This window comes from Hippopotamus amphibius, chromosome 2 (assembly GCF_030028045.1).
Source record: "Hippopotamus amphibius kiboko isolate mHipAmp2 chromosome 2, mHipAmp2.hap2, whole genome shotgun sequence".
NCBI lineage: Eukaryota > Metazoa > Chordata > Mammalia > Artiodactyla > Hippopotamidae > Hippopotamus > Hippopotamus amphibius.
The window spans coordinates 11,713,903-11,738,079 of NC_080187.1; the positions used below are offsets into that span (position 1 = coordinate 11,713,903).

At 38.3% G+C, this 24,177-nt stretch overlaps 1 protein-coding gene across 4 annotated transcripts in view; it reads left to right on the top strand.

Annotated features, from left to right (window-relative positions):
• DENND1A (DENN domain containing 1A) overlaps nt 1-24,177 on the top strand; it is a 517,643-nt gene that overhangs the window by 241,865 nt on the left and 251,601 nt on the right. For all 4 annotated transcript variants that reach the window (XM_057721732.1, XM_057721733.1, XM_057721734.1 and 1 more), the window contains exons 7-8: nt 8,279-8,359; nt 12,257-12,310. In XM_057721732.1, coding sequence (XP_057577715.1) covers nt 8,279-8,359; nt 12,257-12,310 — 135 coding nt within the window. The remainder of the gene's footprint in view (nt 1-8,278; nt 8,360-12,256; nt 12,311-24,177) is intronic.

The window sequence follows — 24,177 nt, forward strand, 5'->3', positions numbered from 1 at the left end:
GTGACCCACATGCAGAGGTGGAGCCAAAACCAAAGCTGAGCCCCAGGAGCTGTATGACTAAGGAAGAGGAATGGAAATTTCTCCCTGCAGCTGCACAAGCCACGGGTTAAATCCTTGTGATCAGCTTCGTAAACCCTGCATCTGTGGGATATCTGAATGGACAACCAGTGTTCCCACAACTAAGACCAGTCTAGCTTTAAGCAGCTGTGGACTTTGGGGGCAATTATGTGCAAGAGCCAGGTAGAGTCTGAGCTGCCCCCACAGGGCCCACAGCAGGCTCAGAGACCTACCTAAAGGTATTGGAGGTCCTCCTGGGGAAGTGGGGGTTGGCTGTGGCTCATGGTGGGGGCAAGACACTGACAGTGGAGGCCCCAGGAAAAAAAATTTTTTTTGTTTCATTTCTGTTGTTTTATTTCATTTATTTTTTTTCTCTTTTTAAATTTTTAAATATTTTTTAAAGATTTTTATTTCACTTTTTTTTTTTTTTTTTTTTTTGGTTTTGGTTTGTTCTTCGTTTGGTTTTTATGTTTTCTTTTTCATCATTCTTGTGTGTTTGTTTTATGTTTGCTTTTTTTAAGTTTGCATTCTGTTTTTATTTTTTTGTTTTGTTTGTTTTCATTTTGGGGTTCTTTTGTTTGGTTCTCTTGTGTTTTTTGGTCTTTTTTATTTTGTTTTTATCATGTGTCTTAGGTTTTGTTTTAGTTTTTTTTCTTCTTTTGGTGTTGTTTGTTTTTGTTTTTGCTATTTGTCTTGGGTTTTGTTTGTCTTCTTTTCCCTTTTTTTTTTTGGCCTTGCCACATGGCTTGTGGGGTCTTAGTACCCCAGCCAGGGGTCAGGTCTGAGCCCCTGGGGTGGGAGTTCCAAGTCCAGGATGCTGGACCACCAGAGAATTCCCAGCCCCAGGGAATATTAATCAGTGTGAGCTCCCCCAAAGGTCTCCATCTGACACTAAGACCTGGCTCCACACATCTTCCTGCACCTTCAGGCTCCAGTGCTGGACACCTCACGCCAAACAACCAGCAAGACAGGAACACAGCCCCACCCATCAGCAGACAGGCTGTATAAAGTTGTACTAAGCTCACAGACACCCCAAAGCACACCCCTTGATGCAGCCCTGCCCATCACAGGGACAAGATTCAGCCCCAACCACCAGACTTCAGGCACCAGTCCCTCCCACCAGGAAGCCTACACAAACCCACAGGGGTCAGACACCAGAAGCAAGAGGAACTATGACCCTGCAGGCTGTGGAAAGAAGACCACAAACACAGTAAGTTAGACAAAATGAGATGACAAAGAAATATGTTGCAGACAAAGCAGCAAGGTAAAAACCTACAGGACCTAATAAATGAAGAGGAAATAGGCAATCTACCTGAAAAAGAATTCAGAACAATGATAGTAAAGATGATCCAAGATCTCTGTTTAGAATGGAGACAGATTGAGAAGATACAAGAAATGTTTAACAAGGACCTAAAAGAACTAAAGAACAAACAGATGGTGATGAACAACACAATAACTGAAATGAAAAATAAATTAGAAGAAATCAATAGCAAAATAACTGAGGCAGAACAGGTAAGTGAGCTGGAAGATAGAATAGTGGAAATAACTGCCATGGAGCAGAGTAAAGAAAAAAGAATGAACAGAAATGAGGATGGTCTCAAGACGTCTGGGACAATATTAAATACACCAACATTCTCATTATAGGGGTCCCAGAAGAAGAAGAGAAAGGGTCTGAGAAAATACTTTAAGAGATTATAGTTGACTCTGCAACAAGAGAAGCCACTACAGTGAGGAGCCTGTGCACCACAATGAAGAGTAGCCCCTGCTCACAGCAAATAGAGAAAGCCCGTGTGCAGCAACGAAGACCCGACACAGCCAATAAATAAGTAAAATAAATAAATTAATTAATTTTTTAAAAAGAGAGATTATAGTTGAAAACTTCTCTAACATGGGAAAAGAAATAGTCACCCAAGTCCAGGAAGCACAGAGTCCCATACCGGATAAACCCAAGGAGAAAAATGCTGAGACACATATTAGTGAAACTAACAAAAATTAAATACAAAGAAAAAATATTAGAAGCAGCAAGAGAAAAGCAACAAATAACATACAAGGGAATCCCCATAAGGTTATCAGCTGATTTTTCAGCAGAAACTCTGCAGGCCAGAAGGGAGTGACAGGATATATTTAAAGTGATGAAAGGGAAAAACCTACAACCAAGATTACTCTACCCAGCAAGGATCTCATTCAGATTCGATGGAGAATCAAAAGCTTTACAGACAAGCAAAAGCTTAAGAGAATTCAGCACCACCAAACCAGCTTTACAACAAATGCTAAAGGAACTAGGCAGGAAACACAAGAGAAAAAAAAAAGACCTACAGAAACAAACTCAAAATAATTAAGACAATGGCAGTAGGAACATACATATCAATAATTACCTTAAATGTAAAAGGATTAAATGCTCCATCCAAAAGACACAGATTGGCTGAATGGATTCAAAAACAAGATCCATATATATGCTGTCTCCAAGAGACCCACTTCAGACCTAGGAACACATACAGACTGAAAGTGAGGGGATGCAAAAAGATATTCCCTGCAAATGGAAATCAAAAGAAATCTGGAGTAGCAATACTCATAGATAAAATAGACTTCAAAATAAAGACTGTTACAAGAGACAAGGAAGGACACTACATAATGATCAAGGGATCAATCCAAGAAGATATAATAATTGTAAATATTTATGAACCCAAGATAGGAGCACCTAAATATATAAGGCAAATGCTAACAGCCATGAAAGGGGAAATCGACAGTAACACAATAGTGGGGGACTTAACACCCCAATTACACCAATGGAGAGATCACCCAGACAGAAAATTAATAAGGAAGCACAAGCCTTAAATGGCACATTAGACCAGGTAGACTTAATTGATATTTATAGGATATTCCATCCAAAAGCAGCAGAATACACTTTCTTTTCAAGTGCACTTTCTTCTCAAGTGCACACAGAACATTCTACAGGATAGATCACATCTTGGGTCACAAATCAAACCTCAGTAAATTTAAGAAAATTGAAATCCTATCGGGCATCTTTTCTGACCACAGTGCTATGAAATTAGAAATCAGTTACAGGAAAAAAAAAAAACTGTAAAAAACACACACACATGGAGGCTAAATAATATGCTACTAAATAACCAAGAGATCACTGAAGAAATCAAAGAGGAAATCAAAAAATACCTAGAAACAAATGACAACAAAGACCCAAAACCTATGGGATGCAGCAAAAGCAGTCCTAAGGGGGATGTTTGTAGTAATTCAGTCCTCTCTCAAGAAACAAGAAAAATGTCAAACAACCTATAACCTTACACCTAAAGAAACTAGAGAAAGAACAAAAAAACCCAAAGTTAGTAGAAGGAAAGAAATCATAAAGATCAGAGCAGAAATAAATGAAATAGGAATGAAGAAAAAAATAGCAAAGATCAATGAAATTAAAAGCTGGTTCTTTGAGAAGATAAACAAAATCTATAAACCTTTAGCCAGACTCATCAAGAAAAAAAGGGAGAGGACTCAAATCAATAAAATTTGAAATGAAAAAGAAGTTACAACTCACACTGCAGAAATACAGAGGATCATAAGAGACTGCTACATGCAACTATATGCCAATAAAATGGACAACCTGGAAGAAATGGACAAATTCTTAGAAAGGGACAACCTTCCAAGACTGAGCCAGGAAGAAATAAAAAATACAAACAGATCAATCACAAGTAATGAAATTGAAACTGTGATTAAAAATCTTCCAATGAACCAAAGTCGAGGACCAGATGGCTTCACAGGCAAATTTTTTCAAACATTTATTTATTTAAATATTTATTTTTATTTGGTCACGCCAGGTCTTAGTTGTAGCAGGCAGACTCCTTTGTTGTGGCTCATTGGCTCCTTAGTTGTGGTATGCAGACTCCTTAGTTGTGGCTCACCAGCTCCTTTGTTGCAGTTCATAGGCTCCTTAGTTGTGGCATGTGAACTCTTAGTTGCGGATTGCATTGTGGGATCTAGTACCCTGACCAGGGATTGAACCTGGGCCCCCTGCATTGGGAGTGTGGGGTCTTAACCACTGTGCCACCAGAGAAGTCCCTCATACATTTAGAGAAGAGTCAACACCTATCCTTCTCAAAATTCCAAAATATTGCAAAGGGAAGAATGCTTCCAAGCTCATTCTACAAGGCCACCATCATGCTGATACCAAAACCAGAGATATCACTAAAAAAGAAAATTACAGGCCAATACCACTGATGAACGTAGACAGAAACATCCTCAACAAAATACTAGCAAACAGAATCTAGCAACACATTAAAAGGATCATACACCATGATCAAGTGAGATTTATCCCAGGGATGCAAGAATTCTTCAATATATGCCAATCAATCAATGTGATACACCATATTAACAAATTGAAGAATAAAAACAATCTGATCATCTTGATAGATGCAAAAAAAGGTTTTGACAAAATTCAACACCGATTTATGATTAAAAACTCTTCAGAAAGTGGGCATAGAGGCCTACCTCAACATAATAAAGGCTGTATGCGACAAACCCACAGCAAACATCATTCTCAGTGGTGAAAAACTGAAAGCATTTCCTTAAAGATCAGGAACAATACGAGGATGTCCACTCTTGCCACTATTATTCAATATAGTTTTGGAAGTCCTAGCCATGGCAATCAGAGAAGAAAAAGGAATCCAAATTGTCAAAGAAGATGTAAAACTGTCACTGTTTGCAGATGACATGATACTATACGTAGAAGATCCTAAAGATGCCACCAGAAAACTACTAGAGCTAATCAATGAAAATGGTAAAGTTGCAGGATACAAAATTAATACATAGAAATATCTTAAATTCCTATACACTAACAATGAAAGATCAAAAAAAGAAATTAAGAAAACAGTCCCATTTACCATTGCAACCTAGGAATAAACCTACCCAAGGAGGCAAAAGACCTGTACGCAGAAAACCATAAGATACTGATGAAAGAAATCAAAGATGACACAAACAGGTATAGCATGTTCTTGGATTGGAAGAATCAATATTTTGAAAATGAATATACTACCCAAAGTAATCTACAGATTCAATGCAATACCTATCAAATTACCAATGGCATTTTTCACACAATTAGAACAAAAAATTTTACAATTTATAGGAAACACAAAAGACCCTGAATAGCTAAAGCAATCTTGAGAGAAAAAAAAAACAGAGCTGGAGGAATCAGGCTCCCCAACTTCAGACTTTACTATAAAGTTACAGTAATCAAGACAGTGTGGTACTAGCACAAAAACAGAATTATAGATCAATGGAACAGGATAGAAAGCCCAGAGATAAACCCACGCACCTTTGATCCCCTAATATGACAAGGAGGCAGGAATATACAATGGAGAAAAAACAGTCTCTTCAGTAAGTGGTGCTGGGAAAAGTGGAAAACAGTATGGAGTTTCCTTAAAAAGCTAAAAATAGAATTACCATGTGACCCAGCAATGCCACTCCTGGGCATATACCCTGAGAAAACCATAATTCAAAAAGATACATACACCTCAGTGTTCATTGCAGCACTATTTACAGTAGCCAGGACTGGAAGCAACCTAAATGTCCATCAACAGAGGAATGGATAAAGAAGATGTGGTACATATATGCAATGGAATATTACTCATAAAAAGGAATTAAACTGGGTCATTTGTAGAGACACGGATGGACCTAGAGACTGTCATACAGAGAGTGAAGTCAGAAAAGGAAAAACAAATATCATATAATGTCACTTACATGTGGAATCTAGAAAAATGGTACAGATGAACTTATTTGTAAAGCAGAAATAGAGACACAGATGTAGAGAACAAACGTATGGATACCTAGGGGGCATGGGAGGGTGGGATAAGTTGGGAAATTAGGATTGACATATATACACTATTATGTATAAAATAGATTACTAATGAGAACCTACTGTATAGCACAGGGCACTCTACTCAGTGCTCTGTGGTGACCCAGATGGGAAGGAAATCCAAAAAAGAGGGACTATATGTATCGCTGATTCACTTTGCCATACAGCAGAAACTAACAAAACATTGAAAAGCACCTATACTCCAACAAAATTTAATTTAAATAAAAAGCTCTTCATGCTATTGCCCCCAAATAAATAAAGCCTGAGCCAGAATAGCTGGTTAAAGATGCAAAGACAAAGAGTGAAAATGCAGTTCAACATTTGCTAATCATGTGGGTCATAGAGAGCTTGTTGAATAAAGTTCTTTTTTTTTCTTTTTTCTGTTTGGAAACTATTGCGTTAGCCAATAGTTTCCAAACAGAAATTTCTTTCGGGGTTTTCCATACCACCTTTCTGAAAACCCTGAACGAACTTTTTGGCCAACCCAATATTTCTCTACTCTCTAGCCCTGTCTCCTTATATATTATATTATTTATGATATTGAAGCCACTGCTTTTTTTCAAATGTTAATAAAGTGGAAGATTATAAGAAGTGAAAGTTAAGAAAAAAACAAACTATGATGGAGATATGCCAGAAAGACACAAAAGTGAGCTTGCAGGCACACAAGGTTTCCACTGGTCATATCTGAGACAATTTGAGCATCAGAACAAATAATGATAACAAAGGATTATCACCCATTGAATAAAACAGGAGACCACGTGTTCATACTAATAGAAATAAGTAAATAGATAAATTAAAAGTTTGAGGAATGGGTTATTTATACAAAGTATCAATCCACAAAATGCTTACTCAACACAGAGGGAAAATGAGTGACCTCACAGTAGAGACATCAGATGAATTAATCAAATGATTAAAGTGAACATCATGAGAAATGGGATGAATTGAAATCTAAATCAATAGGAAACATCAGACAAGTGAGAGTTATTCTACAGAATGATTGGTCTCACTGTGGGGTTCATACAAATCCAGGAAGGACTTAAGAACTGTTCCTGACTGATGAAAACTAGAGAGTCACAGAAGCTGAAGGCAACATGTGATTCTGAACTGGATTATTTTGCTATCAAGGACATTATTGGCACAGTTGGTAACAGTTGGTGGGATCTGAGGATTAGATAGTAATGTTGTTTCAGTGGTAATTTCCTAATTTTGATGATTAATTGTGGTTATGTAGGAGAATGTCCTTGGTATTTATGGGTGATGGGGCATAATGTTGGTAATGCACTCGCAAATGGAAATAAAGATTTTTTGTACTGGCCTACAAAAAAAATTATTCTGTAAATTTGAGATTGTTTCAGAGCAGAATTAAACTTGTGTACCTACACATGTTCATTTCTACCCTCTGAAAAATTTGAGTAATTTATGAATTCAGATTGAAACAGGATTTAAATCTGGGCCCATCCTCTTTTTTTCTCTCCTTTAAATTCACTAACAAAGACAGTTGCGAAACAGCAAAGAGGGCTCTGGGTTTGAACACAGAAAACCTGTGATTAGCTCCTGGCTGAGCAACTCATCAGCTGGCTGATTTCAGTCAGGTTGCTTTACCCTTCAGAGCCTTAGTTTTCAATATATAAAGAGAGGTAGTTGTGAGGCTCCAACAGCTACCAAATGGGTACAAATATAAGCTTATTACTATTTTATCAGTACAGGGAATTCCACAGGGTGGGAGAAATAGCTTTTGGGTAATTCTGTAAGCAACCTTCTTTTGAGCCTTTTAAAGGTGAATCTGTTTTCAATCCAATAATTTGTACTGCTTTGCATTTCATTCTGTGGCTCAATTTCACTAATTAAAATGCACCGCCACCATCCTGTATTGCATGCTGTTGTAGTAGTTCATTTTTAACTTTCCATAATTGGAGGCTGCTGTGTGTATCCAGTGAACACTCAATAAAATTAATTGAGGGTAATGATGATGAAGACAAGATCTATAGTGTCATTGTTATTTCTCCCTACCACCCCCGCCCTGTAAGCTGCAGTTGTTTGCATTTAAAAGTTGTTGCTATGGAGTTGAGAGGATAGATTTGCTGAGAGCTATGGTATATGATCCATAAAAGGCGGTCATGGTAGGTGTCTCACTGAATAGAAAATGTCAAACTTGGTGTGGGAGGATCTATTTGGCTCTTTTATTGAGCCATAAGCAGTGTCTTTTGTCCAACCCTACTTGAATATCAAACCTATTTCTGTTGTGGGACCAGCACCTCCTCAATCATGAGGGCCCACAGGTCACTGTGTACCCAGACCTCTCTGCAGGTCTCTAACCAAAGGTTCACCCTTGTCTTTGTAACTTAGGCCTTTTATTTCTTTCAGGAGAGTCAGTGGAATGAGCTTCTTGAAACTTTGCACAAACTTCCTATCCCTGACCCAGGAGTGTCTGTTCATCTCAGCGTGGTAAGTGGGGGCAGAATATTAGCAGTCACTGAGAAACCATTCCATTATTAACAGTCAGAAAGAGCCAGATGGGATTGTCTTTTGTCATCTGCCCCTTCCCCATCCCTGATTACTCTGAGACCTCAAGCCAGGCCGGGGAGTTGTATTTCCTCTCTTCCTGGCTGTCATCCCATCACTAGAATCTCCTGGATGGCAGATGCTGGGCTTGGAATGGGATGGCTGGCCCCTGCATCCTCAACCCCTGTCCTGGGGCTCCCTGCCTCATGCTTTGACCCTCAGCACTGCTATGCCTGCCCCTTTGCTGAAGCCTATCCTGCTGCTCCTGAACCTTCAACATCGCCTTTGCCCTGTTTACCAAGGTAACCCGTATTCATTCTTCAGAACTCAACTCAGATTTTTATTCCAGAGAAATCCTCCATTCATACCCTCTCAAGACTTAGCTAAGGTTTTCTTTTTTTTCCTCCAAGTGTCTCATACACTTTGCAGTACTTAGTCACAAAACACGGCGCAACCTGTTTTCCTATCTGCCCCACTGGGCTGTACACCCTCAAGGACAGGGATGGAGACTGCCTAGCAGTTCCTGGCCAGATGGTTTCCTTGAACTCTTTTATACACATGCTATGTGGTCTGTAGTTTGCCAGGGAAGAAAAGCCTCTGAATCACAAACTAGGAGATTTCAGTCCACAAGTCGTAGTTTTGCCAGTGACCTGAGTGAACTTAATCAAAACCTTTACCCTCGGGGGCCTCAATTTCCTCATCTATCAGATAAGGCATCAGATAAGGAGATCTTTTCCATATTTCAGTTACTGCAGTTCTCTGGTCAAACCCATGTCACGACCTTCATCAGGATTCTCAGATGGATACGCTTTGGACAGCTATTGATTATCCAGGGGCTATTTCCCCATGTTGTGGGGTCTGAATATTTAAGGAGTGTTGTCTTTCAGCTTCACTAGACCTAGGTACAGTGTTGATATCCAGTGATAATTATCTTGGTGTTTGCCCTCTTAAAGAAAATGAACATATCTTAAAGGGTTGTTTTCTTTTTTTTCATGATGATCACATTGAAAGCAGTGTTACTGCCAATAACTAATAATAGATCTACTATACACTAAGTTCCTAATTTATGCCAAGTATACATCTCTAATGTTCAAAACAACTCTACAAATAGATATTAGAATTCTCATTTCATAAATGAGGCTTAGAGAGGAAAAGATACTTGCCTATCCAGGGTTGTGTGGTTAATAAGTGAGATTGGGGCTTTTAAACCCAGGGCTGACTTCCAAGCCTATGTTCTTTCCACTAGGCCATGAGTGTTGAAAGACAGAGGAAAGAAGGAACTGGTAGAGGGTTTTGCTCATTTTAATGGAGCATAGGAAGGAAAGAAACCTCTTTCTGGAAGTTTGTGTAAGGAAGAGTGTCTGGAAAAGATGAAGAAATGAGCTTTAAACCTGCCACAGTCATTGTCCCATAGCTAAGCAACCTTGCCTTTGTCTCTGTCCCTTTTCCTAAGCAGCTTAATCTCACTGCTTCAGTCTGTAATGATATCCGACAGGTAGCTGGGGAGTAGCCTGGCTGGGTCACCAGCTGCTGGGAAGGAAGGGCCTCTCCTTCCCTTGAGTGGCTGCCAGGCCTCAAGGACAAGCCCCTTGCCAGGGCAGGAGGAACTGTTGGGGGGGTACAGCTGTTTCATGCCAGTGGTTTCTAGGAATGTTTCTGACCTCCTCTGGTCCCAGCATTTCACGGGCGATGGAGCAAGACAGAATCTCAAAGGACGGCCTGGGGACTACTTGGTTTTGGAATTGCGTGGGCTATTTACAATCTATTGCATTTGTAAAGGCAGACATTTTCTTCTCTCCTGTTCGCAAGGAATTCTTCTCTCCATGTTGCATTTCTGAAGGGTTGGTCTCATCTGGATTATAGAGCCTGAAAAATTGATAAAATGGCAATCTTGGACTTTTTGTCTGTAGTCACAAGAGAATGTTTCTGTGTGTGTGCTATAGGTGATTGAGAAAAATAGGAATACAAACTAACAGTTGAGAACAGTAATAATAATTTTCTGTTAAAATACCATTTATGCAATGCTAGGTACTTCACATGTATAAATTTATTCTTCTCAACAATTCTGAAGTAGCTAATACAATTCCCATTTACAGGTTTAAAAAATTGAGATTCTGAGCTATTAAGTGAAGTTGCCTAAGATCACATAATTATTAAGCAGGTGACTCGGTGGTCCCTGTCCTTTCCCCCTCACTGTGCTGATCCTTATTCTGTGACTCCATCACCATGTGGACTTCCATTACTGAACATTTCCTGGAATTCCGTTCTAGCCATCTGGTATAGAATTTGGTATCTCATGGCATCAAATTTAACTTGTATTTTACTATGTTAATCCTCATTGTTGAATTAATTAACTAGTTTCCAATTAATTTCCCATAGCTAATATGATACATAATCTCTATTGTAATAATTCATAGATAATGTTTTAGCAAAACATACAGATTTTGGAATAGTGCACTGCAGGGAGTGTTTTTAAGTTATCTTTTAATATTTTTCTTTGCTTTTTACTTTTTAGCTTATTAGTTTAATTCAAATAGCTTTAGCTATAATTTGCTCATAAAAAGCAGAGGTATAACAGTCTGTTATCATGGAAAGAGCATAGCTCTAGTTATGCAGACCTGGTTTCAATCCTAGTTCTGTCACCTACTAGCTATATGACCTTACGCCACTTTACCTCTCTAAGCTTTAATTTACCCATTTGTAATATGGAGATAATATCTATCTTAAATTTTGTTATGGAAATTAGAGATACTATTTATAAAGTACCTGGTGTAAAGCCTTCCATGCAGCAGGTGTTCATAAATATCTGCTATGAGACAGATCGCTTATAATGTTATTGTTGCTTTTTTCGTTATTGCAGTTGTCCCCCAGGCCTTTCATTTCAGGAAGCCTGTACAACTCATTTTTCCAGAGACCTACTTATTTTGCAATTATCCAAGAATGGGGGGTGGGGAGAACTTCCTGAAATGTCACTTGGGGGACTAGGTTTGAACTTAGGCCATGGCTAAGCTGACTTTCTCTGTATGTGACCTTTCCTGGCCTTTGCACAGTCCCTTCTTTAATTGGCCAGCACCAGGCTCTTTCCATTCCTGCTTGCCATTGTTCTCTGCGTCTTTAGTAGCACGGAGGAGGTGTCATCAGTTCAGCCTGTTTTCATTTAACTCAGAGACACATGCTTGTTACATGCATGGAGATGCCTCCTTGAAAGTTCTCTGCACAGGTCAGGTTTTCAACTTCATTGAGTCTCCCGCTCCTTTCACTGGAACTTGCACTGGAAGTCGGGAGGCACGTATAGTGGAAAGACTTTCTCCACTGTTAGGCATCTGCAGTGCTCAGTGCAGCAGTCCTTCCACTGGAGCTGTCCTTAACATCCCTTGGGCCTTCCGGTAAGATTTGGCCCGCAGCTTGTAGATGGGTATAATCTCAGGTGCTGAAATGAAATGGTGGGTTTGGTTGGTAAAGACCATTCCTGAGTGAACCTAGTGATGTTTGGTCCCTAGAGTCCACTTGCCTCATTGAACAATATATTATGAAGTCCGTTTCAGAAACCTGTAAACGTCATATGAGAATTTAGCCTTTAACTTCTTTGAGCTGTTCTTTTGTATCTCTCAAAGAAGTTCCTCTCTCACAGAAAAGAACTCTATCAAACCAATGATTTAATGCATGTGGCTTTAATCCAACATTATCCAAAGGAAATATTCCATAGACTATTCTCTATGAATGAAACTCTTTTACTTCATCTGGGTGAGGAATTATCTTCAGATCATTTACCTGGTTTGTGAATAATGTGCTTGTTGCATACCTTTGAAGAAATAAATAGCTTTTGTTTTTCTTTTCCAGCATTCTTATTTTACTGTGCCTGATACCAGAGAACTTCCCAGCATCCCTGAGAATGTGAGTACTTGAGCAGGGGTAAATTAAATTTTTATTCTTCTTTTATTTTCTTTCAAAATTAGTAAAAAAAAAAAAAAAAAACAAAAGCTATATTTTCCCATTGTAAAAATAATGCATTATAAAAGCAGAACCAAGTAAAGAATATTTGAAAAATATGGGAAGCATAAAGACAAGGAATGATCATTATTCATATTTCTCAAAGGTAATCATTTATTAACATGTTGATGTCTTATTGCAGTCTTTTTATTTATTTTTATTTTTTTATTTTTTATGTATATATTTTTAAGCTCTTTATTGGAATGTAATTGCTTTATACTGTTGTGCCAGTTTTTGCCATACACCAAAGTGAATCAGTCGTATTATATACCCCCATATCCCCTTCCTCCCATGACTCCCTCCCACTCTCCCTATCCCAGCCCAAGTCACCCATCATCAAGTTGATCTCCCTGTGTTGTGCAGCAACTTCCCACTAGCTATCTATTTTACATTTGGTAGTGTATATATGTCAATGCTACTCTCTCCCTTTGTCCCAGCTTCCCCTTCGCCACCCCCCAAACCCCATGTCCTCAAGTCCGTTCTCTACATCTGCATCTTTATTCTTGCCCTGTCACTGGGTTCATCAGTACTATTTTTTTAGACTCCATATATATGAGTTAGTATATGGTATTTGTTTTTCTCTTTCTGGCTTACTTCACTCTGTATGACAGTCTCTAGGTCCATCCACCTCACTACAAATAACTCAATTTCATTCCTTTTTGTGGCTGGGTAATATCCCATTGTATATATGTGCCACATCTTCTTTATCCATTCATCTGTTGATGGGCATTTAGGTTGCTTCCATGTCCTGGCTATTGTAAATAGTGCTGCAGTGAACATTGTGGTACATGTTTCTTTTTGGATTATGGTTTTCTCTGGGTATATGCCCAGTAGTGGGATTACTGGGTCATATGGTAGTTCCATTTTTACTTTTTTAAGGAACCTCCATACTGTTTTCCATAGTGGCTGTACCAACTTACATTCCGACCAAGAGTGCAGGGGGGTTCCCTTTTCTCCACACCCTCTCCAGCATTTACTCTTTCTAGATTTTTTGATGGTGGCCATTTTGACCCGTGTGAGGTGATACCTCATTGTGGCTTTGGCTTGCATTTTTCTAATGATTAGTGATGTTGAGCATCTTTTTATGTGTTTGTTGGCCATCTCTGTGTCTTCTTTGGAGAAATGTCTATTTAGGTCTTCTGCCCATTTATGGATTGGGTTATTTGCTTTTTTGGTATTAAGCTGCATGAGCTGCTTGTATATTTTGTAGATTAACCCTTTGTCCGTTGCTTCGTTGGCAAATATTTTCTCCCATTCTGAGGCTTGTCTTGTCTTCTTTATAGTTTCATTAGGTCCCATTTGTTTATTTGTTATTTTATGTCCATTATTATAGGAGGTGGGTCACAAAGGATCTTCCTTTGATGTATGTCATAGAGTGTTCTGCCTATGTTTTCCTCTAAGAGTTCTATAGTGTCTGGCCTTATACGTAGGTCTTTAGTCCATTTGGAGTTTATTTTTGTGTGTGGTGTTAGGAAGTGTTCTAATTTCATTCTTTTACATGTAGCTGTCCAATTTTCCCAGCACCACTTATTGAAGAGGCTGTCTTTTTTCCATTGTATATTCTTGCCTCCTTTGTCAAAGATAAGGTGCCCATATGCGTGTGGGTTTATCTCTGGGCTCTCTATTCTGTTCCACTGATCTTCCTTTCTATTTTTGTGCCAGTACCATACTGTCTTGATCACTGTAGCCCTGTACTATAGTTTGAAGTTAGGAAGCCTGATTCCACCAATTCCATCTTTCCTTCTCAAGATTGCTTTGGCTATTTGGGGTCTTTTGCGTTTCCATACAAATCGTAAGATTTCCTGTTCTAGTTCTGTGAAAAATGCCATTGGTAATTTGATAGGGATTGTGTTGAATCTGTAAATTGCTTTGGTTAGGATAGTCATTTTCACAATGTTGATTCTTCCAATCCAAGAACATGGTATGTCCCTCCATCTGTTTGTATCGTCTTTGATTTCTTTCATCAGTGTCTTATAGTTTTCTGCATACAAGTCTTTTGCCTCCTTAGGCAAGTTTATTCCTAGGTATTTTATTCTTTTTGTTGCAGTGGTGAATAGGATTGTTTCTTTAATTTCTCTTTCTGCTCTTTTGTTGTTAGTGTATAGGAATGCAAGAGATTTCTGTGCATTAATTGCAGTCTTTTTAGAATGTATCATTTACATAGAATCACTTATTACATAAGCATTTTGCCATTTCATTCATAATCATTTTTGTTGGCCGCATGATATTCAATTTCCTATGTAGTTTACTTAGCTATTGCCTCACTGTTGTGAATTTAGGTGGTTTTTAGTTTTTGCTGTTGTAAATAAAATGCTTCTATATAAAGAACTTACCATATAAAGATTTCTTTATTAGGGTAAACATACTCAAGTAGAATTATGCTTCTACTACATTTCTATATTCATTTTTAAGAAAGTAAAATAAAGTATTTGTGGGTAGAAGTATGAGGACCCCCACCCCCACCTCTTAAAGACTTAGTGTACGTGATTCTGAGGGAGCAGAGGGTAATATTTGCTCTCTGAACAAGCTGAATGACATATCTAGCCTAGTCTTAAGACATTTTCAAAATGGTTTATTTGGGTTATAAATAGTACTATGTAGAATTAAGTATAGAATCACCACCACTAAGGCACTTGGTTGCTTTTTTAAATTGTGACAAAATATACATAACGTAAAATTTACTGTTTTATCCGTCTTTAAGTATATATTTCAGTGGTAAACATATTCACATTGTTGTGCAACTGTCACCAACATCCATATCCAGCATTTTTGTCATCTTTCCTAACTAAAACTCTGTACCCATTAAACAACTTTAAACAACTCATTTCCCTTTTCCTCCCGTCACCTGGCAACCGCTATGCTTTCTATCTCTATGAATTTGACTACTCTAGGCACCTCATTTAAATAGATTCATACAGTATTTGTCCTTTTGTGCTTGGTTTATTTCACTTAGCATAATATCCTCTAGGTTCATCCATGTTGTAGCATGTGTCAGAATTTCCTTCTTTTTTAAGGCTGAATAATATTTCATCATATTTATGTAGCATACTACATTTCACTTATCTGTTGATGGACATTTGGGTTGCTTCCAGCTTTAGGCTATTGTGCATAATGCTGCTTTGAACATTGGTGCACAGATATCTGTTCAGTCCTGTTGATTCTTTCAGGTATGTACTTGATTACCTTTTAAAGTACTGGAATATGTTGAGTAATCACATTTAATTAATGAAGTTAGTCTATAGTGTTGTGATTAGGTAACGGTCTTAATAAATGGGGATTGTCAAAAATATTCACAAAGTTTACTATCTGTGATCAGGCTCTGGTGGAAAACATTGCTTCTTTTTTGTTTGACATTAAGTAATAAAAAAAAAACCCAGACCACAGTTACCATTTTAACAACAATAGCTAATGTTTATTGAGTACTAGTGCTTGTCAAATAATGTATTCAGTGCTTTACCTGTATTTTCTCATTTACCTCTCTTAACAAGCTTAGGTAGTAACTACCCTAATTATTATTTTATATAAGGAAACAGAGGTCCTGAAAACTTAAGTAACATATTCAAGGTTCTGTAGCAAAGAAGAGGTAGAATTAGAATTCAAACATTGATCTTTTCGATACTAGAAGCTGAGTTCTCATATACTGTGCTACACTTTGAGCCTATAATTTTACCTTTCATCTCTCAAAAAATTCCATTGAAATGATAAAAGAAGTATAAAAGTAAGGGGAAAAATGTGCACATAATGGCAGAAGGAGCCACCATGAACTAGAAAATTTGAGGAGTTTCTGCAACATAAAGGACATGGTTATTGAGCAGTCAATAAGGTATAGATGATGAAGGAACTCAAAAGGAACTGGAAACGTCCTGCAGAAAGAGCAGAAGCCAGGGGTGTGACATGGAACATTTACAAAAATTGATAAGAATTCAAAATAGGAAAACTCAAACTCTTATAAGGCCACTCTTTTATTGTAATGAAATAAAACTAGAAATTAATGATGAATAAAGATTTTTAAAGTATTCATCTACTTGAAGGAGTGGTTGTGTCAAAGAGGATAAAACATTGAAATTGGGTATTATTTAGATATTAATGACAGTGAGAACACTGAACAACAAACGCCTAATAGATATGGCCAAAACTACTCTCATGAAAATTCATAGCTTTGGATGCTTTCATTGTAAATAATATAATAATATTATAATAATAAATTTAGAAAATAATGAACTTGACTTGCAATTCAAGAAGCTAGAAAAAGAATAGCAAAGCAATTAAAAAAACTAAAACTACAAAAATACATTACAATTTTATTAGAAAATATTGTTAAAGTAAAACTGAAATAAAAGAACGAAGTAATCTTAGACATATCCAATAAATTTGAAAATTGATAATATAAAATTTTCTAGAAAAATGTAACTGATCAAAGTCACCCTAAGAAATAGGAGATATGAGTATAGAATCATAATTTGAAAAGATTAGTGAAGTTCTATTGACCTTCTTTACCCATCGCTGCTACGAATGTAACAGGTTTAGGTGGTTATATAGGCATGGTAAGGAACAGATTTTATTACTATTTAAACTGTTCCAAGTCATAGGAATGGTATGTATATATGTGTATTATAAGAAGCAAAAGAAAAATCATTGTAATCCCAGAGAAAGTTATGTTCTGAGTTTTTCTTTTCTTCCTTTATGTGATGGTAGTAGTTTTCAAGTTGTTCTGCCTGGAGCCCTGCCTGAGGTTGCTCTGGGACACGGGAATGCCTGAGGGAGCTAGATGGCTGACCCACGAGGGCATGGATGCTCCTGCTGTATTCAGAGCAGATTCATTTCTATCTGCTTAAATTAGGAATTAGGTAATATTTTGCTTGAGATAAGAGGGTTCTTTTGATACATTTTTTTAAAGCTTAGAAGCTACTTTATTTATTTATTTATTTATTTATTGGCTGTATTGGGTCTTCATTGCTGCGTGCAGGCTTTCTCTCATTGCAGTGAGCAGGGGCTACTCTTTGTTGTGGTACATGGGTTTCTCATTCCGGCAGGTTCTCTTGTTGTAGAGCACCAGCTCTAGGTGCACAGGCTTTGGTAGTTGTGGCACATGGGCTCAATAGTTGTGGCCTGTGGGTTCTAGAATACAGGCTCAGTAGTTGTGGCACCCAGGCTTAGTTGCTCCACCGCATGTGGGATCTTCCCAGGACCAGGGATTGAACCCGTGTCCCCTGCATTGGCAGGTGGTTTTGTAACCACTGTGCCACCAGGGAAGCCCAGAAGCTACATTTTAAAAAACATGATGGGGGGGAGGGGATCATATCAATTATATGCCTTTATACCTGCTTTTTTTATGACAATATATTATGAATGTTTACCTGTGTTATGAAAAATTATTTACAAATACCTTTGTTGTAAAAAAATTAAACAAATCAGAAGTACATATTAAAAAAAGTGAAAGGTCCTGCATTACCACCATCCTTCCCCCACCGCTAATCCCATTCTCAATCCAGAGTTTGATGAGTGTCATTTCAGACCTTTCTCTATGAATTCACGTGTCATATGTATGAATGCCTGTGTGTTGTAGACATTTTTTAGACATAAAACAGTACTATTCATATTGTTTTGCAACTCACTTTTTTAATGTACTCTCAAAACTGTGCATATCTTTCATCCATTTTAAATGATATTTAATGGTATTTTTATTCTTATGAAAATAATACATATTAATGGCTTTAGAAAACATGTAATGTCACATAACTGTTGATGACATTTCCAAATTTTCCTTTATTTCCATTTCCTAGAGGCAGCTACCTTCAAGTTTTTAGCAGTTGTACTTTTCTCCATGTTTTTAACTAACATGCTCATATTGCTGTTCTTAATTTTTCTGTTTCAGATTACAGCTATTGATTTTCCCAGAAGATGAGAGTTTAGGTCTCTGATCCCCTCTCCCCCAGAAACACACGTACACATGAAGTATCTTTTTCTCACTCACATTTCCCCTCCTCCATCCTTTCTCGATCTTCAGGAAAAAATTTGAATCAAAAGCTAATGTTTACATTTCAGTGACCAAACTGAATCATGTGATAGATTATGATATGTTTTCTTTCTTATACAACTTTCGTCAAATAAGAGTTCCTGGATTTCATATTTTACTGCTTATCTTATTTCCTTATTTTGATGAAACATTTTCCAGTAGTTTCCTTACAGTGTTGGAGGCAACATTTTTAGACCTTTCATGACTGAAAATGACTTTATTCTATGGTGCACGGGCTTCTCATTGCCATGGCTTCTCTTGTTGCAGAGCACGGGCTCTAGGTGTGTGAGCTTCAGTAGTTGCAGCGCATGGGCTCAGTAGTTGTGGCACACGGGCTTAGTTGCTCTGTGGCATGTGGGATCTTCCCAGACCAGGGCTCACACCTTTGTCCCGTGAATTAGCAGGAGCATTTGTAACCATTGCACCACCAGGGAAGCCCCTATTCTACTCTTGATAGGGTTGGGAATTACCTTCAGAGCTTTGAAGACATAGCTCCATCAACTTCTAGATTTCATGTTGAAACTTAGAAGTCTTAATCCATTCAGATTGCTGTGAGTTTTTTCTCCTTTTTTTTTTTGGTATTTTGGGTGGATTTTTTTGGGGGGTGGGGGGATCCTTTGTCTCGTGTCTTGAAATTGTACAATGACTTGCCTTGCTATGGGTCCATTTTCATCTATTGTGCTGTGCGTTTGGTGGACCCATGCAGTCTGAAAATCCATGTCCTTTAGAGCTGGGAAATGTTCTCACATTATTTCTTTGAAAAAATTCCTCTTTACTTTTTTCTCTTTTCTTTCTCTGGTATCTCTGTGGTGGCATGTTAAGCTTCCTAGTGTTGATCCTTTAATTTTCACAACTTTTGTATTTTCCATCTCTCTTTTGGTCTTTTTTCTACTTTTTTCAACTAATCTTTCCACCCTTTTGAACTCTCTACTTCTGCCATCATTGTTAATATCCAAGAGCTTTTTGGTGTTGTACAATAGAGTATTCATTTTCAATGGCATCTTGTTTCATGGGTGCAACATTTCTTCTTATGTCTTCGACACTGTTATTCATAAATTTAAAAAATTGTTCTTCTCCTTGCATTGTGTTCTTCCTTAGTGGTCCTCTCTTCTGTTTGTTTTGTTCTGTATCTTTGATTGTAGAGGCCTTTCCTCAAATAGCTACCCAGTCATATTTGAGTGAGGCACTAAAAAGCTATTTGGAGGCTCTGTGTTCATGAATGGGGCTTGTTACCTGGTGGGCTTGTTATCTGGTGGTCTTTACTGTAGATCATGGCTTAGAGGCCTGGCTACTGGGGAGGAGGGGAAGGTTTCAAACATCAGTATCAGAATCTTTTCTTTTGGACTAGTCAGTTTTCTCTTGCCAATGAGTGTAAGCTTTATCACACCTGTTCTAGAAGCTGAGTGGGGTGGTAGATTATGTGAACATTTAGCATGTATACTTTGAGCTCCCCTCCCATTTTTTATTTAATTCTTTATCCCCTGTCCTCAGCTATACCTGGTGTCCCCAAGGCTTTCTGGTTACTAGAAAGTAAACATTTATTCCTTGGGGAGGGTTCCAAAAGGCCAGTTGACTAGCTGATTGAGCTGGAAGAGGAGAATCTTGGCATCAAATTACTCTTATTTTTATTGGCACCCTTCCCCTAGCCTTTAGAGATGCTGGGCATCTCCAGTTCCTGAACTTTTTTTGAGTTCTGTGGTGTGAATTGGGCTGGATGCTTGCTGCCCTGTGCCCCAGTCCCAGCCTTTTCTGGGCTGCCAGGTCAGTCTTCTTCAATTTCTCAACCTCGGTTGACACTCGTGACACTTTAGACCAGATCATTCTTTGTTGCATAGGAGGGTCTTGTGTGTTGCAGGGTGTTTAACAGCATCCCTGGGCTCAACGCACTGTAAGATGGTACCCCGCCACCTGTGACAACCAAAAATGTCTTCAGACATTGCCAAAAGTCACTAGGGGCAAATAACCTAGGTTGAGAACCATTTCTCTAATAATATGTGGCTTCCAAAAAATTTGACATCTCTCTTCAATTACTGTCTTTTCTCCTGTTCTTTGAGGTTTATGTCTTTTAAAATTATTTCATTGTGACTTTTCCTGGCAGGGGGGCTGAGGGTTGCCTGGTATCAGGAGAGAGAAAAGACAGATATTTGTGTTTAGTCCACCATATTTTACTGGAAATCCCCACATGTTTTAACTATGCTTCACCTACTAACAGACATTTAGATTGTTTCTAATGTTTTGCTATTATAAATAATGTTATAATAACAATTATTGCCTAGGTTAAGCTCATCTTTTTATTTTTTAATTTTAAGGACTGAGAATTCCTTAAGAACTTTAAGGTATCTGAAAGTCCTGACAATTTCTCAATTTTCAAAGCCACAATTACTGAGATTTGAAATAGCATAGGAAAAAATTTTTATCTTCTTCATAGCCCCATCTCCAATTCCTGTCTACACTGTATGCTACCTCCCCTGCCCCCACCATTTAAAAAAAATTTGCATTCCCTCTGCTGGTTTTGCCACTAATGAACCAATTCCCTGTGTATGACCCATTGTCCCCTAAATCCTCCTTTGCAAACCAGTAAAAGGCTGGCCTTGTTTGTTTCTAAGCAGGAATAATAAAAACAATCTGCCAGACTCCTAACATACATGGTTCCATTTAAATCCTTACAGCTACTCTGTGAGAGGTAGACGTGAGCCTCATTTTACATGTGGGGACCCGGAGCTCACAGGCCTGAGGTTATAGCCCAAGGTCTGCTTCCAAATGGGGTGTAGTGACCCAGGTTTGTAAGGAACCAAAGCATTTTGTTTCCATTATACCCCCCTGCCTCCCTACGGTTGACTTTTGATATTCATGAGGAAAAAGGAAAAGAAATGACTTTCCATATTTCAAGTATGAAATGAAGCAGGAAAGCTTTTCCTCTAAGGAAAATCTGAACTTTTGTAGGGCCAATTTGTGTGATTTTTGACATAGAATCACTACTGAGCTCTAGCCATGTTGAAATTTGCATTTTAATCTCTTGGTGATTTTTCAAGGATTAATTTAAAATGACTAAATTGCCGCCTTGCAAATTGAAACAAGCAATAGCGAAGGGGTTGTTAATATGATATAGTCTGCTGTAGTGGAAAGAACATGAGTTTTGGAGACAGCCAGACACTGGGCTCCACCACTCTGAGACCTTGGGATACGTATTATATTCTCGAGCCTCCTTATCTAATAAAGGAAAATGAGAAGAACAAATGAAGTTTTACATGTAAAGTTCCAAGTTCAATGCCTGGTGCAACAGAGTTACTGCTTTTGATAGTTCTTTCCTTCCCTTCTTCCTTCGGCTTTCCTAAAGTTCTTAACCTCTCTTGAGTTGTGCTTGAGGACTAGGGAACATTACTTCTTGGAGCTTGTCTTTTCTTGGTTTTTCCTGACATTCTTGGTTGTGAAGATCAGCACTTTTCATGGAGTGTATGTTTGGCCACAAAAGTCTCTTAGCAGCCACCATTGACTGGAAATGGTACAGGGAATAGAGTCCAGGACTCTAGTGCCTGTCATGTGGCAGGTGTTGTGTACACACTTATTATCTCCTCTTAGGGACATACTGAACTAAGAGAATAAGCAAAGAAAAGGGTAAAGGGACTTTGGGATATGGAACTTGATTCTGTCAGCAGATAATCGTATTCTTTCGGACAGCTTCAGAGAAGGGTTAATGTGAGGAGGAGAAATGAGGTAATATTCGTTGAACACCCACGGTGGATCAGATCAGGCGCTATTTATTATATCATGAAATCTTCACCGCAGCCTTTGTTATCCCTGCTCTGAAGAGGAAATGAAGCCCAGAGACGTGAAGTAACTTGCCCCTAACCACCCAGCCAGTAAATGCTAAAACCAGCAGTCACACTCAGGTCAGTCTGATTTCCGCTCCGAGATGCTGCTGAATCCTGGGCCTCCATTCCGTGGCTCCAAATACCCTCCTAAGAAATCATTCATCCAAAGTGTAAATTATATAATTATGTGACTGTGTTTATCACCTCTCCTTCCGTAACAGCAGGATCAGTATTTTTTCATTACTGCATCTCCGTAATTAGCACTGTACCTAGAACAGAGTAGATATTCAGTATATATTTATGGAATGAATGAATGAATGAATTAGCAATGCAGTCACTCTCAGGAGAAGGAAAAATAATGATTCCTTTCACTTGGCTTTTGGGCCAGTGAGTCTGCAAGATGTTAATGAAAAGCAAATGTAGAAAATTAATTCTTTCCACTTTCAGATCTCTGTTGAAGTTAATTCTCATTATTTCTACAATTTCTGTGTGAAAATATTTTCTTCCTTTTCACTGAAAAACTATCAGTATGTAATTGCTCTTCAGGGTTTTTTCTGTCTATCAAGATAACACATGTAGGAGTGAATTTTATACAGGCAATAATTAAATGAGCATAAATCTTTATAAATTTTAAACAGTTGACCTGCATTTTTAAAAAAGTCACAGATCATGAACTGATATGTGTTAATAATTACATTGTAAACTGGCTGTATAAGGGATTTTTTTGTGTGGCCAGGTTTTGAAGTTTACTTTTGATTAATGGATAATCATATAGGCCTTCTTTTAGAATATTAAACAAACCTGTCTTAATTATCTGGCCTGTGTCATACCAAGTGGTTAATGATGCAAGGAAAGCATTTAGAATGGACAGTTACATATAACATTGCCCAGACTCCACTCTGTCAAAAGATGCTCCATGATATGGAAAAGATTTATGAACTCATCATGACTTTCAAAAATAAACAAAGTTGAGGTGGTAGTAGAAGACCTATTATCAAGTACTGAGATTATAGAGAATTCCATTGTTGCTGTTAAGAGTTGTCAGGTAATTGTTTATTCTAATGGTTTTTCCATTCACGCAGAGGGATAAAAGTTGACCTCTGGGTAAACTCTGCTTTCTTTCCTATAATATACTTTTCTGATTTGATTGCTTGTGTGAGTTTGTGGGATTCTTTCGCAAACAGATTATTTTAGAAGCCAAATTTATAATTCCTTTTTAAGAATTCTACACAACTAAAGTAACCTGAATTCGTCTATAAAAAAATTAATTGAAGATTTTAAAGGTTTATATTCTGGTAAAATAATCTGAGCAGGAGTTATTTCAGGAAATAAGACCCATGGACAAAACCAGCCTCTTGCCTTAGAAACCTCCTCCAGACACAGCACAGTAAGTCTTTATCATCTATACTGTGTATGAAGCTCACAGTCACAAAGACTGATAAAATGACAGACTGTGGGGCGGACTAGCATCTGTTTCGAAGGCTCCAAGGAGTACCCAGCTTAGAGTCAGTTCTTTAGTTTGGGGATTATCTCATTTCCCTAAGGTACTGAACCTAAGACGCTTTTTCTCTAAGCCCGACTATATCCCCTCCCATCCGAGGCCCATTCCACTCCCCCATCACCACCCCCACCCGCTTCCTCACCCGGGGCGTGGATCACAGCGAGTCTGAAGTCCCCAGCCACCTGGATCGGCACAGGAGCCAGCAGGGACAGCTAGAAGGGAGCAGCCACTATGGGGCTTCTCCTGGGGGAAGTGAGGTTTTGCCAGGTGTCTTCCCTTCTTTGTCTGGATTTAGAGTCACAGAAAGGAAGGTTCTTCACCACTGTTGCTTTGTGGAGATGAAAAGCCTGGAGAGCCTAAGGAGCTTGTACAGCACGTGCCTCTTCTGAAGCTCAACTTCCAGGCTCTCTGTCTTTGTTAACCAGATACCTGCCTCAGACTT